Source organism: Candoia aspera, chromosome 3 (assembly GCF_035149785.1).
Source record: "Candoia aspera isolate rCanAsp1 chromosome 3, rCanAsp1.hap2, whole genome shotgun sequence".
Classification (NCBI taxonomy): domain Eukaryota; kingdom Metazoa; phylum Chordata; class Lepidosauria; order Squamata; family Boidae; genus Candoia; species Candoia aspera.
The window spans coordinates 106,323,929-106,348,145 of NC_086155.1; the positions used below are offsets into that span (position 1 = coordinate 106,323,929).

The following is a 24,217-nucleotide window of genomic DNA, read 5'->3' on the forward strand; positions in this document are numbered from 1 at the left end:
TGTTTGTTTCAAGTATGTTGTTTATGTTCATATGCACACTTGGCATAGCAATTTATATAAATCTAAAAGGGCGACTGATATGTTTATGATGAAGAACTGAGAGAATTAGTGGATACAAAGTTAATGTGCAACAGACCAATTTTTGGTAGGGATAAAAGAGGATCTTGGAGTGGGGGAAGGAACATGTAAATAAAGAAGTAGAACAATTACAGGAAGAAGAAGTACCAGTCCTATATGAAAAAGTGTTAGATTAATTTTCCAGCACAATGAATGGAAAGTGAACATAAGGGAAAAAAATGTGGAAGCTACTTGGAACAACGTGGAAAGAATTATGTTGCAAAGTGTCACAGAAGCATGTGGAGGTACGCTAAGGAGACATATGGAAAAGAACAATGGTCAGTGGAATGATGAAACAAAAGAGCTGTGAGTGGAAAAATGCATATAGGAGAATGATTGCTATAAAAAATTAGGATCAGAGAAAGGAATTGCATCATATGTATAAAGATAAAAAGGTAACTGCAAAGTGTATAGTTACCAAGAGGAAGGAGAGGTTAAGTAAGAGAAAATGCAGCATGATTTTGATGTAAATAAAAATTGTTTTGGAATGGGTGAAGATGCTAAACAAGAAACAGTAAAAATAAAAGTGATAAAATCTTTTCAGATAAAATTGCACTGAGGGAATGCTGGGAAGTGCATCTTAAATCTGTTTGGGAATGATAGTGATGTATCAAAAAATGGAATTGAAATGTTAGTGTCAAAAAAAAATGAGAAGGAAGTCATAAATCCTGTTACAGTGTAGAAAAAATAGTAAGGCTGCAGGTGCAAATGGTCTAACTGGAGAAATATTAGAATATAGATTTGGTTTGGTTATGGAATGGTAGTACAAACTGTTTGACATACGTAAAGATTGTGTGAAGATTGCATCTGTACCTGATGATTGGAAGTACATTCCCATATAGAAAGGTTGCAAGAGTGCATGTAAAAACTTCAGGGAGATTCGCTTATGAAATATGCCTAGAAAGATGTTTGGAAGGATTATAATTGAAAGGATAGAAGTAGCAATAATAAACAATATTTGAGAAGTGCAGTGTGATTTTATGCTGGGCAGGAGATATGCAGTGTGGTCTTTTTGGTCTTCAGTAGGCACTGTGAAATGTACAAATGTGAAAATAGAAGTCTACTGTAATTCTGTGAATTTAGAGGAAGCACACAATAAAATTAACTGGCAAGAATTATGGAATGTTTTGCATGAATGTGAAAGTGAAAAATGACCTGAGCGTGATAAAAGAGGTACATGATGGAAGCAAAGCACATGTGAAAATAAATGGAATGCTTAGTGAATGGTTCAGCAATAGGCAAGGATTAAGACAAGAAAGTGCGATGTCTCCTTGTTTTTTTTAATATTGTATGTTTATGGGAAACAGCAGTTTTGAATGCAGATGATGTGCTGTAGGCTGAAAACCTGAATGATCACCAGTAAATATTAGATACATTACACAATCAACAAGTAGTACCGATCTGAAAACAAACACACCAAAGGCCAAGATAGTTATACTGGGAAGGAAAATTGAGTGAATAATTAAATGATGAAAAGGAAGAACAAATACAGTAGATGGGGCATAAAATAATGTATGTTCCATCGGGAATTGGGCAGCTTAGAAATTAAATGTGAATGCAGTAGGAATGGGGTACTTAAGAAGTGTATGTGGCAAAACAAGAACCTCAACCTTTTGAGATTCTCAAAAGGACAAGAAATTCAAAAATCTGCTGAGATCCTCAAAAAGGATCTCAAGAGCAGGAGGTTTAAAAACCAACAGGCAGTCTTTTAAGTGGTACATGGAACTGGTGGGAGCAAGGCTGCTTTACAAGGAGAAGAACGTATGGAAAGGTGTTAATAGTGATGGTGTCGGTGTAAAATAGTGTTAGCTATTTTTATCTTTTTCTTAGTTCATGCCTATAAATTACTTGGCTCTTACCCTTCTTCTATGCGCTGCATAATTTTGCTTACGCCAAAAGAGATAGTATGTAGGTATATACGTATGTACCAACTGTGACATGGCAGGAAGATGGAAAACCCAAACAAATTCATCCTGTTTTTTTACAGAAAGGCTCCTGTTTCTCTTGTTCTGCTGCCACCTGCTGCACGTATCTCAGTCCAACAGGAAAGGAAATCAACACAATCAGAGAGCTTCCTCTTTCACTCAAGCACAGGAATGCCCTCTCAAACTTTCAAAACTCTGAAGAAATACTCCCTGGCTTAGTTAAACCAGCTGGTAAAATGCCTGCCACTCTTTGGGCTGAAGAACATTTCAGGGGAGTTCAGACATGCTGGCTTTCTATTCACATGTAGTCTGTGATTTACATTTTCCTTGGACATAAGCCAAATGCATGGGCATAACATTACCATTTTTCCTAGAAAAGCAGCCAACGAAAGAACTTTAATGGCTGTTAGAAGCAAAAGCTAGGCATCAATGCAAGAACTTTATGGCTAGAAAAGCTGCTATTTATCCATACTCTTCATTAATTAACAATTAACAATTATTCATTAATTAACAATTAACAATTCATTAACAAGGTCTGCTTCCTAAGTATATTATATAAAGATCATTGAAGTAAATAAGTAAATATTATTGTATTGAAATAATGTATTATACCAAAACTGAGAAGTTGGAGCAATAGATGGTCTATATGGCCAGGTTTAATAATATGTTAAAGGAATCAGCTAGTTCTATATTAACACTTTATGGATATATTTTAGTTTCTTCAAATGTCACTCATTTAATCACTATTCGGTGATTAAATGTTGGTCTAGTGGTTAAGGTGGCAGGCTAGAAACCAGGAGACTGTGAGCTCTAGTTCCATCTTAGGCATGAAAGCCGGCTGGGTGACTTTGGGCCAGTCATTCTCTCTCAGCCCAACTCACCTCACAGGGTTGTTGTTGTGGGGAAAATAGGAGGAGGGAGGAATATTAGGTATGTCTCCCGCCTAGAGTTATTTATAAAATAATAAAGGCAGGATAAAAATAAGATAAATAAATAAAATATTCTTTTTGGATTTTATTATATTCTTGGTTGTACTTCATATCTTCTGGTTGTTATATTTCCCAAATAAAATATTTTTTAAAAAAACAAAACAAGGTGTGCTTCTTTGGTTAATAAAATCAAAAAGAGTCAGAATGTCCGATACCTGACAATGCCTATCAAAAAAAAAAAAGGCCTCCAAACAGCCTCAAAAGGAGAATCTTTGATTCAGACAACTAAGAGGTAGGCAAAATACTTCAAAACTGCCAAAATGTCAGGGAAGTCAGAATGGCAACTGAACATCAAGATTGCCCATATTACCATTTTTGTCTTTATCATTCCACTGCTAAACTAAAAACAAATAAAATAAAACAGAACCCTGGTGGGCATTTTTCCCCATTGCTGACACTGAAGCCATTATTCTGTATATTCTTAGCATGTTTCCAGAACTGCTGAGTCTTTTGTGGCCTTTGATCAGCACCCAATAGCAGCCCTTAAATCAAGGAACTAGTTGTGTTTTCATCACATCGGGGCACCCTACATTTTTGTGGGTTGTTTTCTGAAGCCTAAGACTGACCTGGGTTAACTCTGCAGATCAAGTGATCCTTCTGATCCTTGCCTCAACAAGAGCAGGCAGCAGTCTCCTCAGATGTCTAACTCCATTTTCAGGGTTCTTCTTCTTTTCTTGAACTATTTTGTTGCCTCATTTACCTTAAAAATGTTGGGTTTTTTACATCCAGAGAAAGTGTTTTATCTGCTGATAGGGTACCCTCTACCTCCAAAGTCTGGTTCAATATCTGGCAAGATTTTAGTTGTTGTGCCTGGTGGCAACTACGTCAGTTGTCAGCTGTGAAGCCAATGATGGCGGTGGCCAAGTCAGTGATCTAGATTTCACAGGAAACTGTTGTCTAACATTTCAAGCCAAGCACAACCACTTAGCCACTGCTAATTCTGTTTTTAAACCAAGAGATCTGGAATCTTTTAGTGTATATTTAGATTTACATTTGTTTTTCCCATCATTAGAGACTTGTCTTGGGAAGCTCTTTGGCTCTCAATATAACTATGTTCTAGGGTATGACTAAACAGATCTAGAAAAAAATTACTTAGCTTAAACTTAAACTAAAAAGCTAACAATTTACAGTAGGGATGAGCAAAGGTTTTCAGACTGAAGTTGAGCTCATTAGCATTAGTAGTCAGTGCCAGTGCTAGAGGATGGGCATAAGCAGAATTCTCCTTTAAAATGTAAATAACTGTTTCTCCATGTATATGTGCTCCTGCACACAGGGCTACTGCATTTATCTATATAAAATACATTTAGAGATTTTTTTAAAAAAAACAAATGACTGTTGAAGCTAATCATTCCCTATTATTTGTAAAACTAACTTCTTTGTATGTGCTACATCTCCTTAAAAAGATGCTTTGCTGTAGTGCGTGGCTGTATACTGTACATGTGACTGTGATTCTGCGTTTAGCAGAGAATACTAGGAAAGACTGAAGGCAAAAGGAGAAGGGGATGGCAGAGGATGAGATGGTTAGATAGCATCACCAATGCAATGAACATGAATTTGAGTATTTGCCTCTGGGAGACAGTGGAGGACAGTGGAGGACAGGAAGGCCTGGCATGCTATGGTCCATGGGGTCACAAAGAGTTGGGCACGAGTTAACGACTGAACAACAACAACAACCCAGAAATGGAAGGAAATAAGATCAGGTAACGAGAACTACCCTATCAGACCCATTAGCTCCTACTTCCATCACCCTTTACTGTCTCTCTACCCATCTCACTTTTTGACCATCTGTAATGTGACATCCCTGATTTGTGAGCTGCAAAAGTTGCCACGTTCCTTCCATGGGTGATTCAAGAAGTTGGTTGCGACCTAGAAAGCCCCACAGGGCACAGGGCCTGGTTACTTGAGGGACCACTTATCTCCTGTGGTATCAGCCCAGCCAGTTCAATCCAACAGTGTTGGTGCACTCTGGGTCCCTTAGATCCAGCAGAGCCACCTATCAGGACCCTGGAAGTGTGCCTTCTCTGTCGTGGTGCCTACCTTCTGGAATGAGGCTCCCCCTGAGATCTGGCTCGCTCTCATCCTGATGATGTTCTGGAGGGCCTTAAAGACTGGCTGTTTTCCTTAGCTAGGGTGGTTGACTTCATGGCCAAGAGTGGCAGCCATGTGGCGCAAGTGCAGTTGTTCCTCATATGGCCTATCCTTCTTGGACAGGAAAGAAGTAGTCTGAGGACCAGAGAAGGTAACAATGGTGTCTCCAAAATAAAGATGCAAAGTCAGACTCACCCTTTGGCTTGCAAAACTTAAGATTTGGTTGACTGCTGGTCTGTGTCTGACAATGTCCTTTGGTTGGTATTCAGGGGCCTAAAGGCAAATATTAGTAGGATTGATAGTGTTGATACCAAGGACAAAGTTGCAACAGTGGTAGACACTATCAGAACAGGAGCAAGTGCCTGCACCTCTTCCAGACATGCTACATTTGCTTTAACTCCCGTCTCTAATACCGTCTGGAGTGCAGGGGTGATGGAAAGCCATGGAAGCAACCCAAAGGAAGGGCATCTCTTGGAAAGGCATCCACAGAAATACTAATAAGGAGAACGACTTAAATAAAAGATCACAGAATCTACTTCTCCATGCAGCAATTAGTAAATTGGGAGGAAATATAACTCAATACTGACATCCCTGTGAAGGTGATAGCAGGAGCTTGCAGGTTCATAAGTTTTCAGAAGAAGAAGGAAACAGTTGAAGGGGCAAATACAGCTCTTGATAAAAGGGCTAAGCTACTGCATTTCTTCTAGGTCCAAAACTTTAAAAGTGCCAGCTCTGAGATAGAGCACCTTAAAAAAAAAAGAGCAGCTTTGCAAACCAACAGCCCCATAAATGGACATGATGTCCAGCTCAGACTAGGAGAAAGAGGACACTGATAACCAAGACAGAGGCTGGGGGCTTCTCCCTCCCAAAGACCCAGGTATTGAATCAGATCCTTGTCCCTGTATATCTTCAAAATATGAGCTAGTTGAGGGGATGCTTATGAAGTTTGCAGATGACATAAAGCTGGAAAGGGTGGCTAATACTTTAGATCAGGGCTTTTCAAATGGTGTTCTGAGAAACTCTGGAGTTCCACAAGAGCCTGGTGGGGTTCTGTGAAAACCTAAAGGGGAAAAAATGTTCAAACACAGCTAATTTTCTAGCGCTGGAGCTTTGTCTCTTGATCAGGGGTTCCAGGATTACAACTAACAGATTTTGCAGCCTGAAAGAGTTTGAAAAGGTCTAAACATGAGCAGTGGGCTAAAATCAATAGGACAGCATTTAACAGGGAAAAAATATAAAGTTCTGCATCAACATAGGAAAAACGTAAGGCATAAATACAAGATTTATTTTATTTTTATTTATTAATTAATTCAATTTAGATGGTTGCCCATCTCATCATGGTGACTCTGGGTGGCTTACAGCATTTAAAATCAAACTATAAACAATATAAAACCTCAATATGTGTATTAGCAACCAAGGTACAAGTCAACAACTACATGGGCTCCAACTAACAGTCTGAACCCCATCCCTGGGAACATTTCCAGGTCTTCAAACTTTGTGAAAAGCCAGGATGGTCAGAGCCAACCTAATCTCATGGGGAATGGTATTCCAGGCACTGCAACAAAAATGGCACACTTCCTGGGTCCAGAAAGATAACACTCCTTAACCAATGCAGCATGACTCTCCCACCTGTGACAGAATGTGAAGGTGACCTTGGAAGATGGGAAGAAGAGATGCTGCCTAGGGAATGATCAGATAAATGAGAAAGGAGTCCATAACAGAGTAACAGTCAAAGGAAGAAACTTAGGAAGGACCCGCCCTAACCACTCAGGTGGTAAATAGGGAGGGCGGGCGATTTGTACTTTCAGACTTGCAAGATTCTGTTAATGTGGCCTTACAATAAAGTAGAATTAGTTCATCTTGTGGTGTTTCCTGTCTGGTTTACCTGGGAGGGCTGACACGCCAGACTGAATGGATGGGGGAGACCTAGCTTGGCTGTACTACATGAGAAAAGGATCTGAGTGTTCTTGTTGACCACAAGTTAAACATGAGCCAGCAATGTGATGCAACTGCTAAAAATGCAAATCACAGAAAGTGTTTGTTCTACTCTGCTCTGCCCTGGTCGGACCCCATTTGGAGTACCCTGTCCAGTTCTGGGGACCACAATTCAAAAGGACAATGACAAAGGGGAGGAAGTTCAGAGGAGAGCTACCAGGATAGTGAAGGATTGGAAACCAAGCCCTACAAGGAACAGTTAAAGGATCTGGCATGCTTAGTGTACCTAAGGTGACTTACAGAATGTAAGGTAGCAGTTTTCAAATATTTATGGGGTTGTCACACAGAAGCAGAAGTGGACTTACTGTCCTAGAGGGCAGGACCAGAATCAGTAGGTTAAAAATATGGGGATACTGGATCAGGCTAGACATCAGGAGGAATTTTGTGACTGTATAAGCTGTCATGCAGTAGAAGAGGCTGCCACATGAGGTGGTGAATTCTCCTTCACTAGAGTTGTTCTAACAGAAGCTGGATGGTTATTTGTCACAGATGTGACAGATCAAACACTGAGCAGGGGGTGGACTGGATGATCTCTCAGATCACCATCATCTCTACGATCCTGTGGTTCTATGGTTCTATGAAAAACTGCTTCACTCAGCATTAACAGCAAGGACTCACCTTACTCGGATGAGGCTTTCAATTATTGGGAGTAAATATTTTTACATACCACACATCCCAAGGCCTGCTGATGATCTCCAATCACTCATGTTCCTACTTTAATATACACAGGGATTTAAGATGTCAAACAATTGCCAAAACATTTGCCTTGGGCGGAGGGGACTTCTAAAACTGTTCCCCAAAAATAAAACTGTTCCCCAAAAAGCAACCAACCAACCAAATAAATGCAGGCACATTCAGTCCAGTGACAGTTTACTGGCTGAAGGATGGCAGCCCTGCATTGCATTTGCCCTAGTTATTTCTGCATTCTGACTTCGTACCTGCAGTTACATGTACATCTCCAGCATAGCTCTATGTCTTCTGTCTGTTACTGCAGAAAGATCAAAATCCTTTTACGTTTGGAATAACAGCTGTATAAATAAGTGTCTGTTCCCCTAACTCCCCTCGTATATAAAGCCCAGAAAAGATTTCGCCAACTGGCAAACAGCTGAGAGAAATTGCCAAATCATCTTCATCACCTTCTTTGCCTCCTTAAATTCCTCAGTAGAAGGCCAATGCAGCTTTCCCAAGGTACACATGTTCATGTAAACAACTTCCCATTGAAAGAACTACGTGCGCACAGTGATGAAAGGGGACAACAGAGAGAACACTGCAGACCACGGTCAAAACGAGGTTGACAAAATCAGTCTGCTGGGGTATTGCTGGCCAACAAGAGTGCTTGTTTCTCCAAAATGCTTAACCTGGTCCCCTCCAAATATCTTGAACTGCAACTCTCATGGTCAAGTGAGCTAAGCGTTTTAGGAGGTGAAGTCCAACTTACATGAAAGACACTGAGGTTGGAAAAATTGGTCATTGATATATATATATATATATATATATATATATATATATATATATATATATATTCATTCATTCATTCATTCATTCATTCATTCATTCATTCATTCATTCATTCCAATAGGGATCACTGTATATATTCTGTAACATCTGAAAAATAATGGCACAGCACCAGTTCCACCTCTAACACATAGGGAAACCCTACGATGTTGCCCCTCTCTTAATTTTAAGGGGAACTTTTCCAATCTTTTGAGAATCTATGAGGATCCTGAAAACTTCTGATTTACTATTACATCCAAAGATAAACTGATTTGAGGTAGCTTGTTTTTAAGTTTAAGCACAGTTCTCTGTGCTTAACTGTGATTGATTAAAAAATGAAAGTGAGCACTTCTACTATTCTCATCACTGCACCAGAAGAAAAGTGCAAACACAAGCTCAATAATAGTGAAAAATAAAGAGGCTTTTGAAATATATGATTAGGAAGACTAGGAAGGAAGAAATTGTATCAAAAGGGCTCAGTGGCAACAGCAGCAACATCTGGATTTCCCTGGACCATGTAAGTACCACTGTTTTAGATTTTCAGCTTCCGGTGTCAGATGTTCTGGGACAGTGCACAAGGGATTGTTCAGTTGCCCACATACATTATAAAAGGCAGTTGTTAAACCTAATGATGCACCAACAGGATTTCTCAACATCTTGAAATACATGGGCCACCTTCAGCTCACCCTTCAGTCTGTGGAGAAGAGACTTTCCCTGCAGGAACAGCTGAAGCATCTCAATTCCTGTTTAAATCATCCTTTTTCCTATCACCACAACCCATGTTGTAGAGGCCATGAGAAATGGAGAAGGAAAACAGTTGGATAGATAAATAAAAGGAATAGAACAGGGCAGGAAATCCACAGCTGTCTCATACTTCCCAGTTCAGCAGTGAATGTAAAGACATTGGAGGAATTTCTGGGGTATGGATATAGACCAGTAATCCTTCACCATATTACTGAGTTTCAAACTACAAGCTTAGTAAATTGTGCAGGGGACAGCAAAGCCTTTTTAAAAAAATGTAATCCTAGCCATTGCTGGGGTGTGGGGGGATGATTTGCATCTGGAGTAGTAAACATTAGCCCGGCACCCCACCTGATCATATGAAGTTCCAGGCAAAATGCCTCTCCCTCCTACCACAATTGTTGTCCTGATGTGGTTGCATGCCACCCAATTAACAGATTATGATATTTGATCCAAGAAATTAGGAATAATCAGTTAAAATTCTTGAATCTATCAAGAAAAAAGAAAACCAAAGAAATAGAAAGAAGCAGTTTCTGTTTTTCTCTGCAGCAAATATAAGTATGATTACAAAGTCATCTCTTACTCTGTGATTACAAAAAAGCTCACTTTTTTCTATTATCCATTGTGGATAATAGAAAAGTCATAAGTGCATTTTTTTTCCATTTCAAGCAAAAAGTCTATAAGGGGTTTTTAGTCAACCACAGATGTAGATACTGTCTTTTCTCTGATCAAGGAAGTTAATTTAGCCATTTCTGCAAGTTCACCAACCATTCTTCCATTGTGGTAGTATCAAACCTTTCCACTTTTTGAGCTTCTTCTATTTCTTTTTATTCTTTTTCACTGCACTTTTGTTTTTGTTTTTTCTTCCTTCCTTCCTTCCTTCCTTCCTTCCTTCCTTCCTTCCTTCCTTCCTTCCTTCCTTCCTTCCTTCCCTCCCTCCCTCTCTTTCTTTCTTTCTTTCTTTCTTTCTTTTCTCTTTCTTTCTTTCTTTCTTTCTTTCTTTCTTCTATTTTGTATTAGTTTGTGTTAGCTTTTATGTTCCCTTTAAAACTTTTAATAAAATTTATTAAAAAGAAAGAAAAAGAAAAAGAAAACCAAACTGGGCTTCCTGAGTCTATGTCAGGGATAGGGACCCTGCGGCCCTTCAGCTGTTTTGGAATTCAGCTCACAGCAAGTCTAGTTGCAATCCAAAACATCTGGAGAGCAGCAGGCTACCTAGCCCTGCTTTAAATTTACAAATTGTGTGAAAAGAGAAGATTGGCAGAAAGTTTAAGCAAGATGGGAGAGACAAAACTACTGAAATTTATAACTGAACTCATAACTAAAATATTCTCTCAACATCTTCAAAAGCACAAGGATGTCTTATTCTTTTCCTTCAAGTATAAAGGTGAGTGAGAACAGATTCAAGCACTTAGAGAACATTAAATAAAGGTTAAAATCTGCGGATGAACCCTTGGGACTGTTAACTGCTGCAGCCAAGAAAGAATAGAACGAGTTGCTATGTTTAAACCAAGCATAAGGAGGAATAAGTGCTGCCAGACTCAGTTATTGGGAATCTGCGCACTAAATCTGCTGGACAAATTCAGGCATGTTGTTTCTTGTCCCTATATGCTTTTCTAAGATTCCTTCCGCTCCTTCACCTAGCACTACTCACTTACCTTTCATAAAGCATTCCACTAATGGGAGGTAGCCAGTGAATGGTGAGCATATCCTGGCTCTGACCAACCACCATTGGTGGCATAGGGACAGGAGTGGGCTTTCTGCTCTGAGTCCACTGCTGGTACACCAGATCCAGATAGCAATGCATTCGTGCCACTTGGTTTGGAGTAAAACTGTCTGTGCAATTGTCATCTGTGGGAGTAAGAAAGGCAGCTTACCAAACAACTTGAAAACAAACAAGGATTCAGATGAGGAGTTAGGGCAAGAAATCTATCAGTAAATCCCTTTCATGGCCAGAGTAGACATCTTATTTTGAAAACTTGCAATAAAATTAGACCCTTAAGTATCTTGATCCAACACTACCATATTTTATTGCCATTTAGATCTTTTTCAAAAACTAGATCAAAGTGCATGTTATTGTGATTATATACATCGCCTCTTGGCCTTGGCACATTTTCTCTCTCTTTCATCTGTCTGAATATCCATCCTCTGAGCTCTTTCTAGGTCAACTGCTTCTTAGATGTTTTCATCATCCCCAAAATTCTCCTGCATGTTTTTTTTCTAGAGTATCAACATTCTCTCTAACATTTTTGTTGTTCAGTCATTAAGTCATGTCCGACTGTTCGTGACCCCATGGACCATAGCATGCCAGGCCTTCCTGTCCTCCGATGCCTCTAAAATTCTGTCTGCTCGTGTTATTCCATCCATCTGCCAAAAGATGGCACTCTGTAATATTTAATCACATATCCTCTTGTGAATGATCAATAGTGTTGTCTTCCTTGTTGTTGGATACTACAGGCAGAAAAGAGGCATATGGAAGAAAAAAGCTTAAAGCATAAATAATGCATACATTTTCAGAAATAATGAATGAGTTAGGGTTCTGAGCAGAGGAAATAAGGTACACCAACAGGCTACTCTGCCATACCAAGATGCCCCCAAACTGAAGGATGTGGAAGAGGGGTAATTATGTATAATGTGATGTGCTTGAATGCCCAAGCACAAATGAAATACAGAATACTGACACTGGATTCATTAAAATACAGTCCTTTGTAGCATGCACTAAGAATAATACACATAGTGACAACATTATAGCTTCTTTCAGAACTCAATCTTCATGTTAATGCCATGAAAATTTTCACCAAGGTTAGGATGTCACCAATTTTGCCTTTTCCTGTTTTTCTAATACAGAAGAGGCAGTCAAGGTTCAGAACCAGTGCCTCATCAAGGAGGTTTGACGGATGAAGTTGTTAATCTGAGATTTGACAGAGGAGAGGTCCTGTTTGGCAGAAGTTCATCTGAATGGTTAAAGGATGCCCACTCTCTATACTCCCACTAAAGGTTCTGATGTATAACCTGTGCTATTCTTGAATCTAGCACCCTCATTGCATTCTCTAAGGCCCATTTCAAACCCCTGTTTTTAGCCCTTGAAGTTTTAATACTTTCAGGCCCTATGACTAGAAGAAGAGTCTCTTCCTATACTCACCTAACTATGACGTATGATCTTCATGTGAGCCCTTTCTTCAGGAACTCCTGCCAAGTGAGGAAAACTGAATGGCCACATCAAAAGGGCCCTTTTTCGTAAAGACTCCACTGGTGGAATGATCTCTCCAGAGCTTCTATTACGGTCTTTACAGTACTAAGTGAAGTATTTATTTTCTGAGGCATTTTAGCATCTTGAATATTATTTTACCTTTTAGACTGCTTTGTTTAGTTTTAAATATCTATCTATGCCTAAAATTGCAAAAGGTATTTATTTCTATCAAACTCCTATTATTCAAGACACAGAAAGAGGCCACTCCACATTTTCCAGTTCCCTTAGCTGCCCTATGAATGAAGCCCAAGCGTAAGTATATGTGATTGAATCTGTTCATTCTTGTTTAATCCCAACTGTCTCACCCCACCCCCTACATCTTCCCTACAATTAGGACCATAAACTCTTTGCAGACATAGATCTCTCTTTGGTGTTGATAAAAATTTACTGATAAATTTCAGTAAAAAAACCAAATGCATAATTAGTGTTCATACACATATATAAAAAAATGCCATCCAGTTCCACTCAGTTGACAGGCACCATGATTTCAAGAGACAGGAAACTTCATAAAAACTGAAATTTTAATGAACTTCATTCATAGTTCTTACTGATTATTCCAAAGTACCTGGCCTGAAATATTAATGCCATTTTTAACTGGCTGTGTTACTATGCCTTTAATAAAAATCCAGGTAAAGAGAAAACAGGTAAATGCTAGGATTGGTTTCTACTAACTTGCTCAGTTGCAGTGGGAAGCACAGAAATAGAGCAATTAAAATTTTGATAAAATGAGTGACTCTTTGGAGGTCAAATGTCATTCTTCTTGTAAGTGCTACAGACACTTCAGTCATACCTTGTAAGGATTTCTTTTTAAAATTCAGAGGACATTCCTGTTATTGAAGAGCGTGGAATTGGATTCCAGGTGGCACAATAGACTGCTTAGCACCACTAGACAGGACAGTCCACTTGGAATCTTATATTCCTGATATCCTTCGAGTACTCTGAATCCTCAGCAGATTATGCTTGCACAAGTTAAAAATCTATCTTGACCGCTGAAAATATGCTACATTTCTGCACTGGAAATGAAATTCCTATAATGCATATTACACATGTAGGATTCTAGGCTCTGTGGGAACTGAGAAAATATTTCAAATGGGCAAACGTCCCAACAGAACATACAGGATTCTGCAGAACAGCTCTACCACACAGGTGGACAAACACTTCGCTGTTGCTCACCAGTACAACCCCCACTAATTGTTTTCTTTAACACATTACTATCCTTTTACCTTGCTTGCTAAGTATGGAATTAGATTTGATATAAGACTGGAGTTTTATGTTATGGCTACTGATACGACAAAGATACTGATGGTTCCCTAAAACACTAATATTCCTTAAGCAGGAAAATGAGATATTTGAAGAGATCACTCTCACATGAAAATTCATGGCTTTGAAACATATATCATCTTCCATTTCCCCCAGCAGAGACACAACTGCAGAATTCCATAGCTCAAAGGGGAAGTACTACTTTTAAAGACCTAAAGGAGCAAGGAATTCATACACATACAATTCAAATATACTTATTTTCACAAGTCTTAAATTTTTACTTTGTTCTCCAATCAAAACCTTAGCTCAGAGTTATGTTCTACTGCCTTACTCTTGGCAGATCCAACTCAGCCAATTTTATTGTAAACCATGAAGTACAGTACATGAATGGAACTTCTAGCATTAATATGATACTGAGGAACTTACTGAAAATGTATCTGCATTGGATCTGCAGATAATTTGCATCTTTGCTTGTATCCAAGGTAATTTAAATGCACATTAGCAGTGGTGGGTAAATTCTATTTAGTATAACAAAACCTCCAATGCTAATAGTCCCAGATCAGTGGAGGGAAATTTTGGGGGCCTGTGTATAAATGTAGAATTTTGAGAGGATGTTACAGATGGTTACCATGAGAATATGGCCAAACCAGGAGATATACTCTATCATACCCTTTAGCTGAATTGATGCTTTCTACTGACCCAGTCTACCTTTTCCTTCTGGGAAGGAGGCCAGTAACATAAACTGCTTTTTTATTTCTTCAGAATGCCAGTGGGATTCTATGTGGGACCCCAAGGCATTCTTCTAAAAAAGAGGATGCTAGAAGTTGCCACTTCATTTTCCAACCTAAATTCATTAGAACTAAAAATGAAGATACCCAACTTTTTAAACAAACATCTCATATCCCCAATACTTCTTAGTGAAATCAGGGCAGCTAGGATTTTGCTACTGAAATTCCAGCTGTCATGTTTCATGGCTCTCAGCATTCCTGGATTGTACATGTCAGTTGATACCCACCTCTGAACCAGATGAAGTAACTGTGCTTTCTTCCCTTACCTGTGTAGCTCATATAATTGTTGAAGGGAGTTCCAGAGAAAGGGATATGGCCACAGGTGTCATTGATAGGATCTGGATCCTGGCAGACTTTGCTTTTGAGTGTAGGTGCAGTGTCAGCACAAAGATCTCCAGTTTCCATGGATGGTGTTGTCTCCCTGCATGGATCATCACAGGAGTCTCTTTCATCCACACCTTTAAAGACATGGTAGAGTCCCAAGACATGTCCTATTTCATGGATCATAGTATTTGCATGGCCTGGCATCCCATAGTAAGCTGGATTGAGAACTACTCCACCTGAAATTGGAAGTGCACTGAATGTCATTCACAGAGAAGAATATGGGAACACAGTCTGGAATTCTGAGATAAAATAATATAAATGCATGCCCAAACACCATGGGAAGTAAGTTCTACTTTTGGGAAGGGGTTTTTTATGGCCCACATGTCCATGCATAAGCACTCTAAGCAGATAAACAAGTGGGAAAGCCGTTTGAAGTAAGGCCATCCAAAGTCAGCCATGTCTGACTTCCAGTGGAGACATGGTACTCTGTGGAGAGCAGAGATGACTATAGTCATAGACCAGTCTCCAGCAGGTCTCAGTGTTGGGAGAGGAAGGGATTAATCATCAAGCTCACAACTGTGGCAGAGCCTTTTAAAGGACGCTAAGTTTGCTAACCTCGCTTCCGATCTCTTTTGGAAATTGCTTATCTAACCATCTTAAAGCTATTAGAGATCTTCAGAATGACAAGTTTGAAAAGCCACCTGGTGAGTCTATCTTCATTTCTGAACAAAAGAAAAACTAACCGTAAGTTTAAGAACTTAAAGAATTTGAAATAAAAGGCAAAAAGCTAAACAAGATTTTGAACTAAAAAAGTTATAAATGAATTAAGGGTCCAGACAAATTTGGAATACTGAAACTTTTACTATAAGATTTTGGAATTAATCATAAAATAAACAGCTTTTCATGAGAACCAGTAGTACTAGAACTAGTAGCCACAATATCAACAGTACTGTCAGGGGGAGATGGGCAGTGGCAAAATTTGATAAATAAATAAATAAAATAAATAAATAAAACAGTAACAACGTCTGCTTCTTTGGATAGACTATATCTAAAATATAGTTTTATATGACAGATGTGAAACAAATCTTGCTTCATGCAGAAATAGTGGAATCAGAAATATTGGATAAAAATGTGTAGATTACAGAACAGACAAGGCATTCAAACTGGATATTACTTTCTTTTTTATCTACTCCCTTCCTTTTTTCCTATTATTCTTTCTCTTCCTTTGCACTTTTTATTCTATCTCTTTTTCTTTTTCTGAGTTTAATTTGTATTTGCTTTTACTGTTGTACTTAAAAACTTTAATAAAAGTTTACTTTAATAAAAATCAAAATTCAAGGACAGTCATGTGCTAAAATCTTCCAAGTGTACATTAGCTATCTGAGAAGACTCTCCATTTGTAACCATCCCCTGATCAACTTACAGGTATGTATGTCAGACTTATAACCAGAACCATAGACAAAGGTGAATCCAAGTTGCAATCTTTCTTCCCCAGTCAGTTCATAAACACCTCAGGATAAACTGCAGCTGCAGATTATATTTTCTTATTGGGGACAACCAAAGTATAGACAGTTTGGAGCAGAATGGAAGTAACTAACGTAACTGTCTGAGAGGAAGAACAAAACAGTATATCTGTCATGAGTAAGGATGGCGAGCAGGGGGCTCCCACCCAGACTGTCAAGCGCATGCGTAGCACTGAGGAACTGTTCAGCCATTCAAAGAGACACAGATCGGGACCGCCTTAACCCTTGGGGGTTATATGGCTGGGTTTTCCCATGCTTCCTCAGTTTGTTAGGATTCTTGTTAAGTACTAGCAATAAATATTAGAGACCAGTTCATTGTCTCAGTGTGTTTCCTGGTAATCAGGACAATATCTCCTACCAGATAATAAGGAGGGGTGATCCAAATACTCTTTAAACACTCAGTGATATTCTTTGATATCAGACTGGATGACCATGAAGCTGGTGAAAGTTTCTTCTTTTATCTCCTTCAGGCTTCTAAACAACCTCATATAAGAGCAACTCTGCTCAGAAGGTTCATGCTACGTATTCTCTCTAAGCCCTGCATTATGGAAAGGTTTTAACTGACACGTGAAACTTCAGTGGCTATTTTCAAATGATTATTAATTTCCACCAATATCTATGAGACTTCCACAGGAATTCTTCTTTCTTTTATATGAGGTTGATCAGTTCTCTTACTCGTACTAAAGTCTTTGTCAGTTAACAAGTCACATATTCTCAACCACTAATAATTCGACTTACAACAGATGCGATCAAATAACCTACGAAATCAATAATACTGTTTTAACGTTGACATCCTATTTTATGTCATCATTATGTTTAGAAAGTGAAGAACATCTCTTGCCTTCTAAAACCTAAATCTTAACTTCACTATTTTATAAAATCAGTGACTTTTGGTTGGTTGGTTGATTTCCCTTTCTGTGTCTTTCAGAAAAGTGAGCTTCTAATAATGTAACATATTAAATATGTGATTAGAATCTCCAAATAGAGGAGAAAGAACAGTGAGTACGTTTGCTGAAGTCACGAGGTACCTTAAAACTGACTACTCCCATCTTTAAGCCCAAATGAGAAAATACAAGAGGGAAAGGCACTGCTTAAATTTATCATGACAATGTTGGACCTAATTCCGTCTTTCTTTATGGTTTTTCCTTGCTTTCAAAATGGGCAAATAAAGAAAACTGCCTTTGGGAACCCTCTCCTTCCTTGTGAAAATTTTGGTTAGCTGGTCAAAGCCCAACTGATTGTCCCAATGAAGGTCTATGAAAAACAAGGTAGCAATTCTAAAGGCATTTGGTGCCTGAATGCAAGTCACTCCCTTCCCCCTCTGGTATCTGTTGTGGCCTCTCCATGCATTGCCGTTCTTTACCTGTAGGCTTGATATGAATCAGCTTTCACAAATCTTTTAAGCCATTAGCAAGTGGCCTCACAAAGGCCAGGACTTTCATATCAAATATGAAAGGTGAGAGCTGTGAAATGAGTTCACAAAGTACTTTGCTTAGAGATCACGACCTGAGTATGTTAATAATCCTTCTTTTCCAAAGGCCAGCATTTTGGCATCCATTTAGGAACAGAATTTACCACATAGGAGCTTAGCCCTTCATAAAATGCTCAGCAGGCTACAAGTATTCAAGCAAGCACTTCACCATAGAAAACACTGATGCCTCTGACGATTTGGAACTGACCAACAAAGCTGAAAGGTCAGTGCTGATTATTGCAACAAGACCTGACACTGTGACCCTAAAATCTCAACTTTCCTAAGCTGAGTTGTCTGACAAGGAAGTATTATAGTGTTGGGGATGGGTAGTCATGAAGAGTATGCTGGGAGAAACTGAAGCTGCTTGAACTTTCCACAAGACCACACATACTGATCAATGGATAGTGCAGAAATTAAAAGCCCCACATGGGGTATGGACCTAATCTGGGACAATATAGCATGGTGTGCAGCTAGAAGGTGCAATCAGGGTACTTGGGTCAGGGATAGCCAATATTTTTATTATTTTCTTGAGTAACAGGGTGAGAACCAGATGTATACTTTTACAGGCAAATGGACCTCTCCAGTGACCAAGCTCTATAGGAATATTTGTAACATGTAAGACTTGGGGGATGGGATGAGAGGGATCAATAAAAGTATGTGCTGTATACAAGAAACATAGAATGATAGGAAAGTCTGAAGTCAAAAATTAAATTAAAAGAAAAATACAGAACGCTTAGTGACTTATAGAAGTAACTGTCACAATGCACTAGTGGCTACTTAATTACTGGATAACAAGTTCCAGCCACTCCAATTAACATGCCCAACAGAATAAGGTACTGGGAGTTCCACAACATATGGAAAGTGACATACTGGGCACCCAGGGGGAAAGTATAATTATACAGATTAATGAAGAAGAAGCCATTAGTTGTAAAAGCAAAGCAAAATCTCTATATTCAGAAGTGTGTCAATAAATACCAGTGGCTAGAGGCAAAAATAGGAGAGAGTTGTTGCCTTTCAGACTTCCTTGTGGGCTTCTTGGAAACATTTGGTTGGCCTATTTATAGACAGGGGGCTGGAAGAATTAGCTCCTTGGTCAATTTCTTCAGGGCACCATCTATCTATCTATCTATCTATCTATCTATCTATCTATCTATCTATCTATCTATCTATCTATCATATTTACATGCTGCCCATCTTACAAAACGTGACTCTGGGCAGCATATTTTATGGAGCAAAATCTGCAGGCTGGGATGCATAATTGGCAAAGTCATATCAACTTGATTCAAAATTAATTCAGTATCATCAGTATCATGCAAAAAAGCTTGACTGCTTTCGAAACTTCTCCATTAGCTCATAATGTTGATGCATGTGTAGTGATGAGGTCACAGAAAAGCACCCAATCTCATGTTGTCAAGAGAAATGTCTAAAATAGTTGTTACCTGAGATATTGCTTGGTTCAAAAACAAATCTAAAGATCATTTGGTCTTCAAATTCCTATCTAATTTTGCCATCTTACTTTACTGGCACACCTGGCTTGTGTATTGCTTACACCTGAACAGATTTATTTCCCATCCTTTGAATGCAACCCAAGGAGATGGAAGAGGAAGGGCAAGGGTGCTCTGAACCTTCATTAGTACATATACTGCAATAACTGTGGTTGAATAATGTAGAAACATCAGACTACTGCTAATCAAGGTATACAATTCAATCAGTTCAAACACGACCTATTGTTTGGAATGTGTGGTCTAAAACAGCATTATCTTAAAGATTTGAGACAAATGCACTCAAAGGCATATTTCATATTAGCAGATTTTAACAAAACAATTGGCATGACAAAATGTTATCGGATAATAATAATAATAATAATAATAATAATAAAAAATTTATATGCCGCCCAACTCCCAGTGACTGTGGAAAAGTTTAATCTCAACCTCTCTGAAAATTTAATAGCAGTTCTCTTACTCTTTAAACACTCTAAAGGCATGATGAGCAATTATGCAGGTCTCTGTTCAAACTAAACATCTGGTAATTTAGTTTTACAAATGATGCTGTACCAAGTGATAATCTGGGTGAATTTACATATTGTGCTACAAATAGGATCTCAAGCATTGATTATATGGCTGTTTCTTGCAGTTTAGCAGGCCTGTTAAATCAGTATAAAAGATGTGTGGACAAAACAGAAAATATTTCTGTTTCAAACCTGAAACAAACATTGCATTCTGAAAGTTCTGCCAAACTGTTTTGGATTGGTCATGGTTGGCAAAAACAAAATGGGCCAAAATCTGGAGGGATCTTAGAGTAGTTTTATAGGGCAAGTAGGACAAGACTGGTGCCCATTCTCCCCATCTGCATGATCGGATCTTCCCAGGACATCCTGTCAGCCCTCCCAGGTAAACCAGACAGGAAATACAATGAGATGAGCTACTTCTATTTTATTGTGAGGCTACATTAACAGAATCTTGCAAGTCTGAAGTACAAATCTCCCGCCCTCCCTATTTACCACCAGAGTAACTAGGACAGGCCCTTTCTAAGTTTCTTCCTTTGTCTGTTACTCAGTCGTGGACTACTTTCTCTTTTATCTGATTGTCTACTAGGCAGCATCTCTTCCCCTGTCTTCCAAGGCCACTCTCACATCCCATCACACCTCACTTCATTCCCACCCTTTCCCTCAGCCACCATCACTGATGTCCCAAGGTAGCATAAGGCACTGGCTGGCCTTCCACCAATCTTCCCAGTGCCTTCCCTTCCCTGCCTCCCCACAACCATTGCTGCTGCTGAAGTGGCCTACTTTCCTCTTCTCTATTATGATGGTTTCAACAAGAAGGAACAGCGCACCAGCTCCCCCCCCCCCCAGTCCTCCCAAGGCCTTCTCTTCTTTGTTTCCACTGCCCCCCCGCCTGCAGCTGCTGCTGCTGCTGCTGCTGCTGCTGCTCAGGTCTACAAAGCTGCCATGAAGGAAATCCTTCAGCCTTGGCTTTCCCCCCCACTCTTATTCCTCCCAAACCACTCTTGCCTGGAGCATCTCTGTTTCCATTTATACCAAGAACAAAACTATTCGGTTGACAAGACATCATGCATCATGGCAAATACAACCACTTCCAGTCTGGCTTTTAAGGGGGCCTGAAGGTCGACAAACATTGCAAATTAGCAAATGTATGAAAAGGGGGTGGTCAGAAGCCAATAGTTCCTTTTACTATTGCTATTTTCTTCTGGCTTTTTTCTTTTCTGCTTTAGATATTTTAACTTTTGTTAAATTTGCTTTGTCTACCTTTTTTTCCCACCTTTTATCAACATTATACCATCCTCACTTTAAGAACAAGTTCCGTTCCCAAGATCTGTCCTTAAATTGAATTTGTATGTTAGCTGGAATAGTATCATTGTAGAATACTGTAAAAATAGTATTGTGTATTTAACTCAAATTTTGCTACAACAGGCTCCATTCTTAACTATGGGTTGTCTGTAAACTGGGCGTTCTTGATATATACATATACCTATATATGTACAGTATATACACACACACACAATACATTGGAGATTTTAATATTGAGTAATTAAGTAAATATTAAGTATTTAGCTTCAGTTTGAAATCATTATCATATCACCAATACTATGTGAGTTGCAGCAGTTCTTTTTTTAACGTTATATTTAAATTTGGATGAAAAAGCCAAATAATGTTATGCTTTTAATATTGATATCCTAAATTGTAATTAACATTGATAGAATTTTCCTTCATTTCTCTATTTTCAATACTTTAAGATACCTAAATAACAGAATGTTAATAATTTCTAATCATATCATACAAACATCATTGTATTGAAACAATACAATGTATCAAGATTTATAACAATATAATAAAAAGGAAAAAAAAATCCTGTTTAGTTCCATATGCAGACTAAAATATCCAAAATGAATGTTTCAATTCAGGCATAGACCACCCAAAACCAGCTCTTCTGTACACAAAACTGTTCATACTTTGAATGTTTTCTACATTCCTATTAGCTAGGGATATCTAATCACCATATCCAGAATACCTGACCTATGTGCCACCAAATCTAAACTTTTTGCTGAAGCAACTCCCTGTGCCAATCCTAAAATTGGAATTTCTTCTTGGATAAAACTGTCATTCAAACACCATCCATCTTTAGATTTGATTTCATATCGTAGCTAGCCAGGGCAGTACTCAGCTTGATAATATTGAATGACTCTACCATGTACCATGTCCTCTATCAATGACTTCCAAACCAAGGGTTGAAAATAACTACTTAGAGAGAGAGAGAAGTACTGGCTTGGTGATGATTTCTTAAATGAAAAAAAAAAAGCTTTTATTAAGGCCTTTCAAAATATAAAACCAACGCACTATCAATCACAGCATCTGAGATGCTGTAGCAAATGAAAATAAGCTTTTAAAAATCAAAAAGGAAATGGCAACCTCTGCATCTGGATCAAACTTCTGCTGTATGATTGGCAGAAGTCCTTGTTCTGGCAAGTAGTTGCCAGACTTCTTTCCAGAAGCCCGCAGGTCTAAATTGTCACATCAACATGGTTGGGTGGGAAGACCAATTTTATAAATTGTTTGGTAAAGGACAGAATGGGAAGCCAACTCTAGATCTTGATACTGTTGTTGAATTGCCATCCAGTTGGCTTTCTGAACAACATCTGATATTGCAATACTAGCCAAGAGCCTGCAATCAGTCAGAGCATCAAGCATAGATTTCATCCTAGATTGGTGGGCGTCACTCCTGGCCTCTTTGTTTGTTTTTACACAGCATGGCTGGGGAACTGCAATGATTATTCTGAACTATAACAAAATGGAAGTGAATTTCACTTGAACTGTCTTTCTATTAGCATAGTAAATAAATAGTATACTCTGCTTCTTTATGACAGAGTTTTGGACTGGACTGAAGCAGAAAACGTAATGGCAGATGAGCAAGCAGGCTTTTACTCAGGCTGCTCATTAATGAAACAGGCTTTAATTTTATGACATTTGGCTGAAAAACATGGCACCAAACCAAATGTTGCCCTGTATGCAGCGTTTGTTAATCTTAAATGTACTTTTTGATTTTATATTTTGTAATTATTTGGCAAAGAACAACTGAGCTCCACGAATGACCACCATATGCTACTTTTGATTAGTATGTTATATGAAAATACTTGTTGGAAATTCTGCTGCAATGTTGAAACTTATTTAAAGGAGAAATTCCAACATGTGAACTGGTTAAACAAGACTGTATTGGGGGGTCAATTTTGAATTTTTACATCATTTCTGTGGTCTTAACATTTAGATAGGCCAAATTATCACCCACTGAAGCTCGCTTCTAGGCATTTCCCAGTATTACTATAAGCAGACAATCTCATTATCTATTCTCAAACTCTAGTAGGTTGAAGAAGATTCTTGAATCCTTTCTTTGACTGCTCTAAGGAACATTTGCTATCAATTAATTATTCTAAAACTAAACACTTGTTTCTGCTATGAAACCAACATGCAAAAATGGACTTCAAAAGGACAAGTCATGGAACAAGTGAATTGCTTCAAGTAACTTGGTGCTATTCTCCAGGATGCAATGGACCTTTAACTTACATGGCATAAAATGCCCAATGGATTGCAAGCCCACCCTTGGTCTCAAATGCAGTTCTCTGTATTAAGACCGGACTAAACAGTGTTTGGTCCAGTCAGTGAGCAAGAATTTTTGATCTTTGGTAAAATTAACATGTCATCCTTGATTTTGGTAGACAAATTACTCTCATTTTGGAAGCACACATTAGGGAAGAAATAGCTCCATTATGGTTTCTTTTTATCTACTATAAGCACAGTGACTGATGATCATGCCAAACTGGAGCTCATACAGAGGACCTTAAATATAGATTGTCAGTCTCATCAGGAAGGTTAACAGAATCAATCCATTTAGGCATACAGATCTACAACAAAAGGCCAGCTGGGTACTTAAATCAGCTCAACATTCCAAAATAGCATAGGATGATGTCATTAGCACATTTCACTGTGTTCTAACTGGCAGTCTTCCACTAGGAAGAGACATGAAGGTACCATATTCAGAGGCTGTTTGTCCACGTGCCTCTAGGGCAACCAAAACACTGACCCATATTCTACTCTATTGCAACTGTGGCCTTTGTTCCTTTTTTGCCCACCACTAATGATAAAATCTCATCTCCAAAAACTTTTTGCCCAACAGCAGACAAATTTGCACAGGCAGGTTCTGCAAGCTTTTATTAATCAACAACTCAGTTACATCATTC

General features: G+C 38.7%; 1 protein-coding gene across 1 annotated transcript in view; it reads right to left on the minus strand.

Moving 5' to 3' along the window:
- The window catches only part of PAPPA2 (pappalysin 2), a 159,976-nt gene that overhangs the window by 87,671 nt on the left and 48,088 nt on the right, over positions 1-24,217 (minus strand). Inside the window, exons 4-5 of the mRNA XM_063298487.1 lie at positions 14,914-15,207; positions 11,008-11,200 (exon numbers count right to left, since the gene is read on the minus strand). Of these exons, the coding sequence (XP_063154557.1) occupies positions 11,008-11,200; positions 14,914-15,207 (487 nt within the window). The remainder of the gene's footprint in view (positions 1-11,007; positions 11,201-14,913; positions 15,208-24,217) is intronic.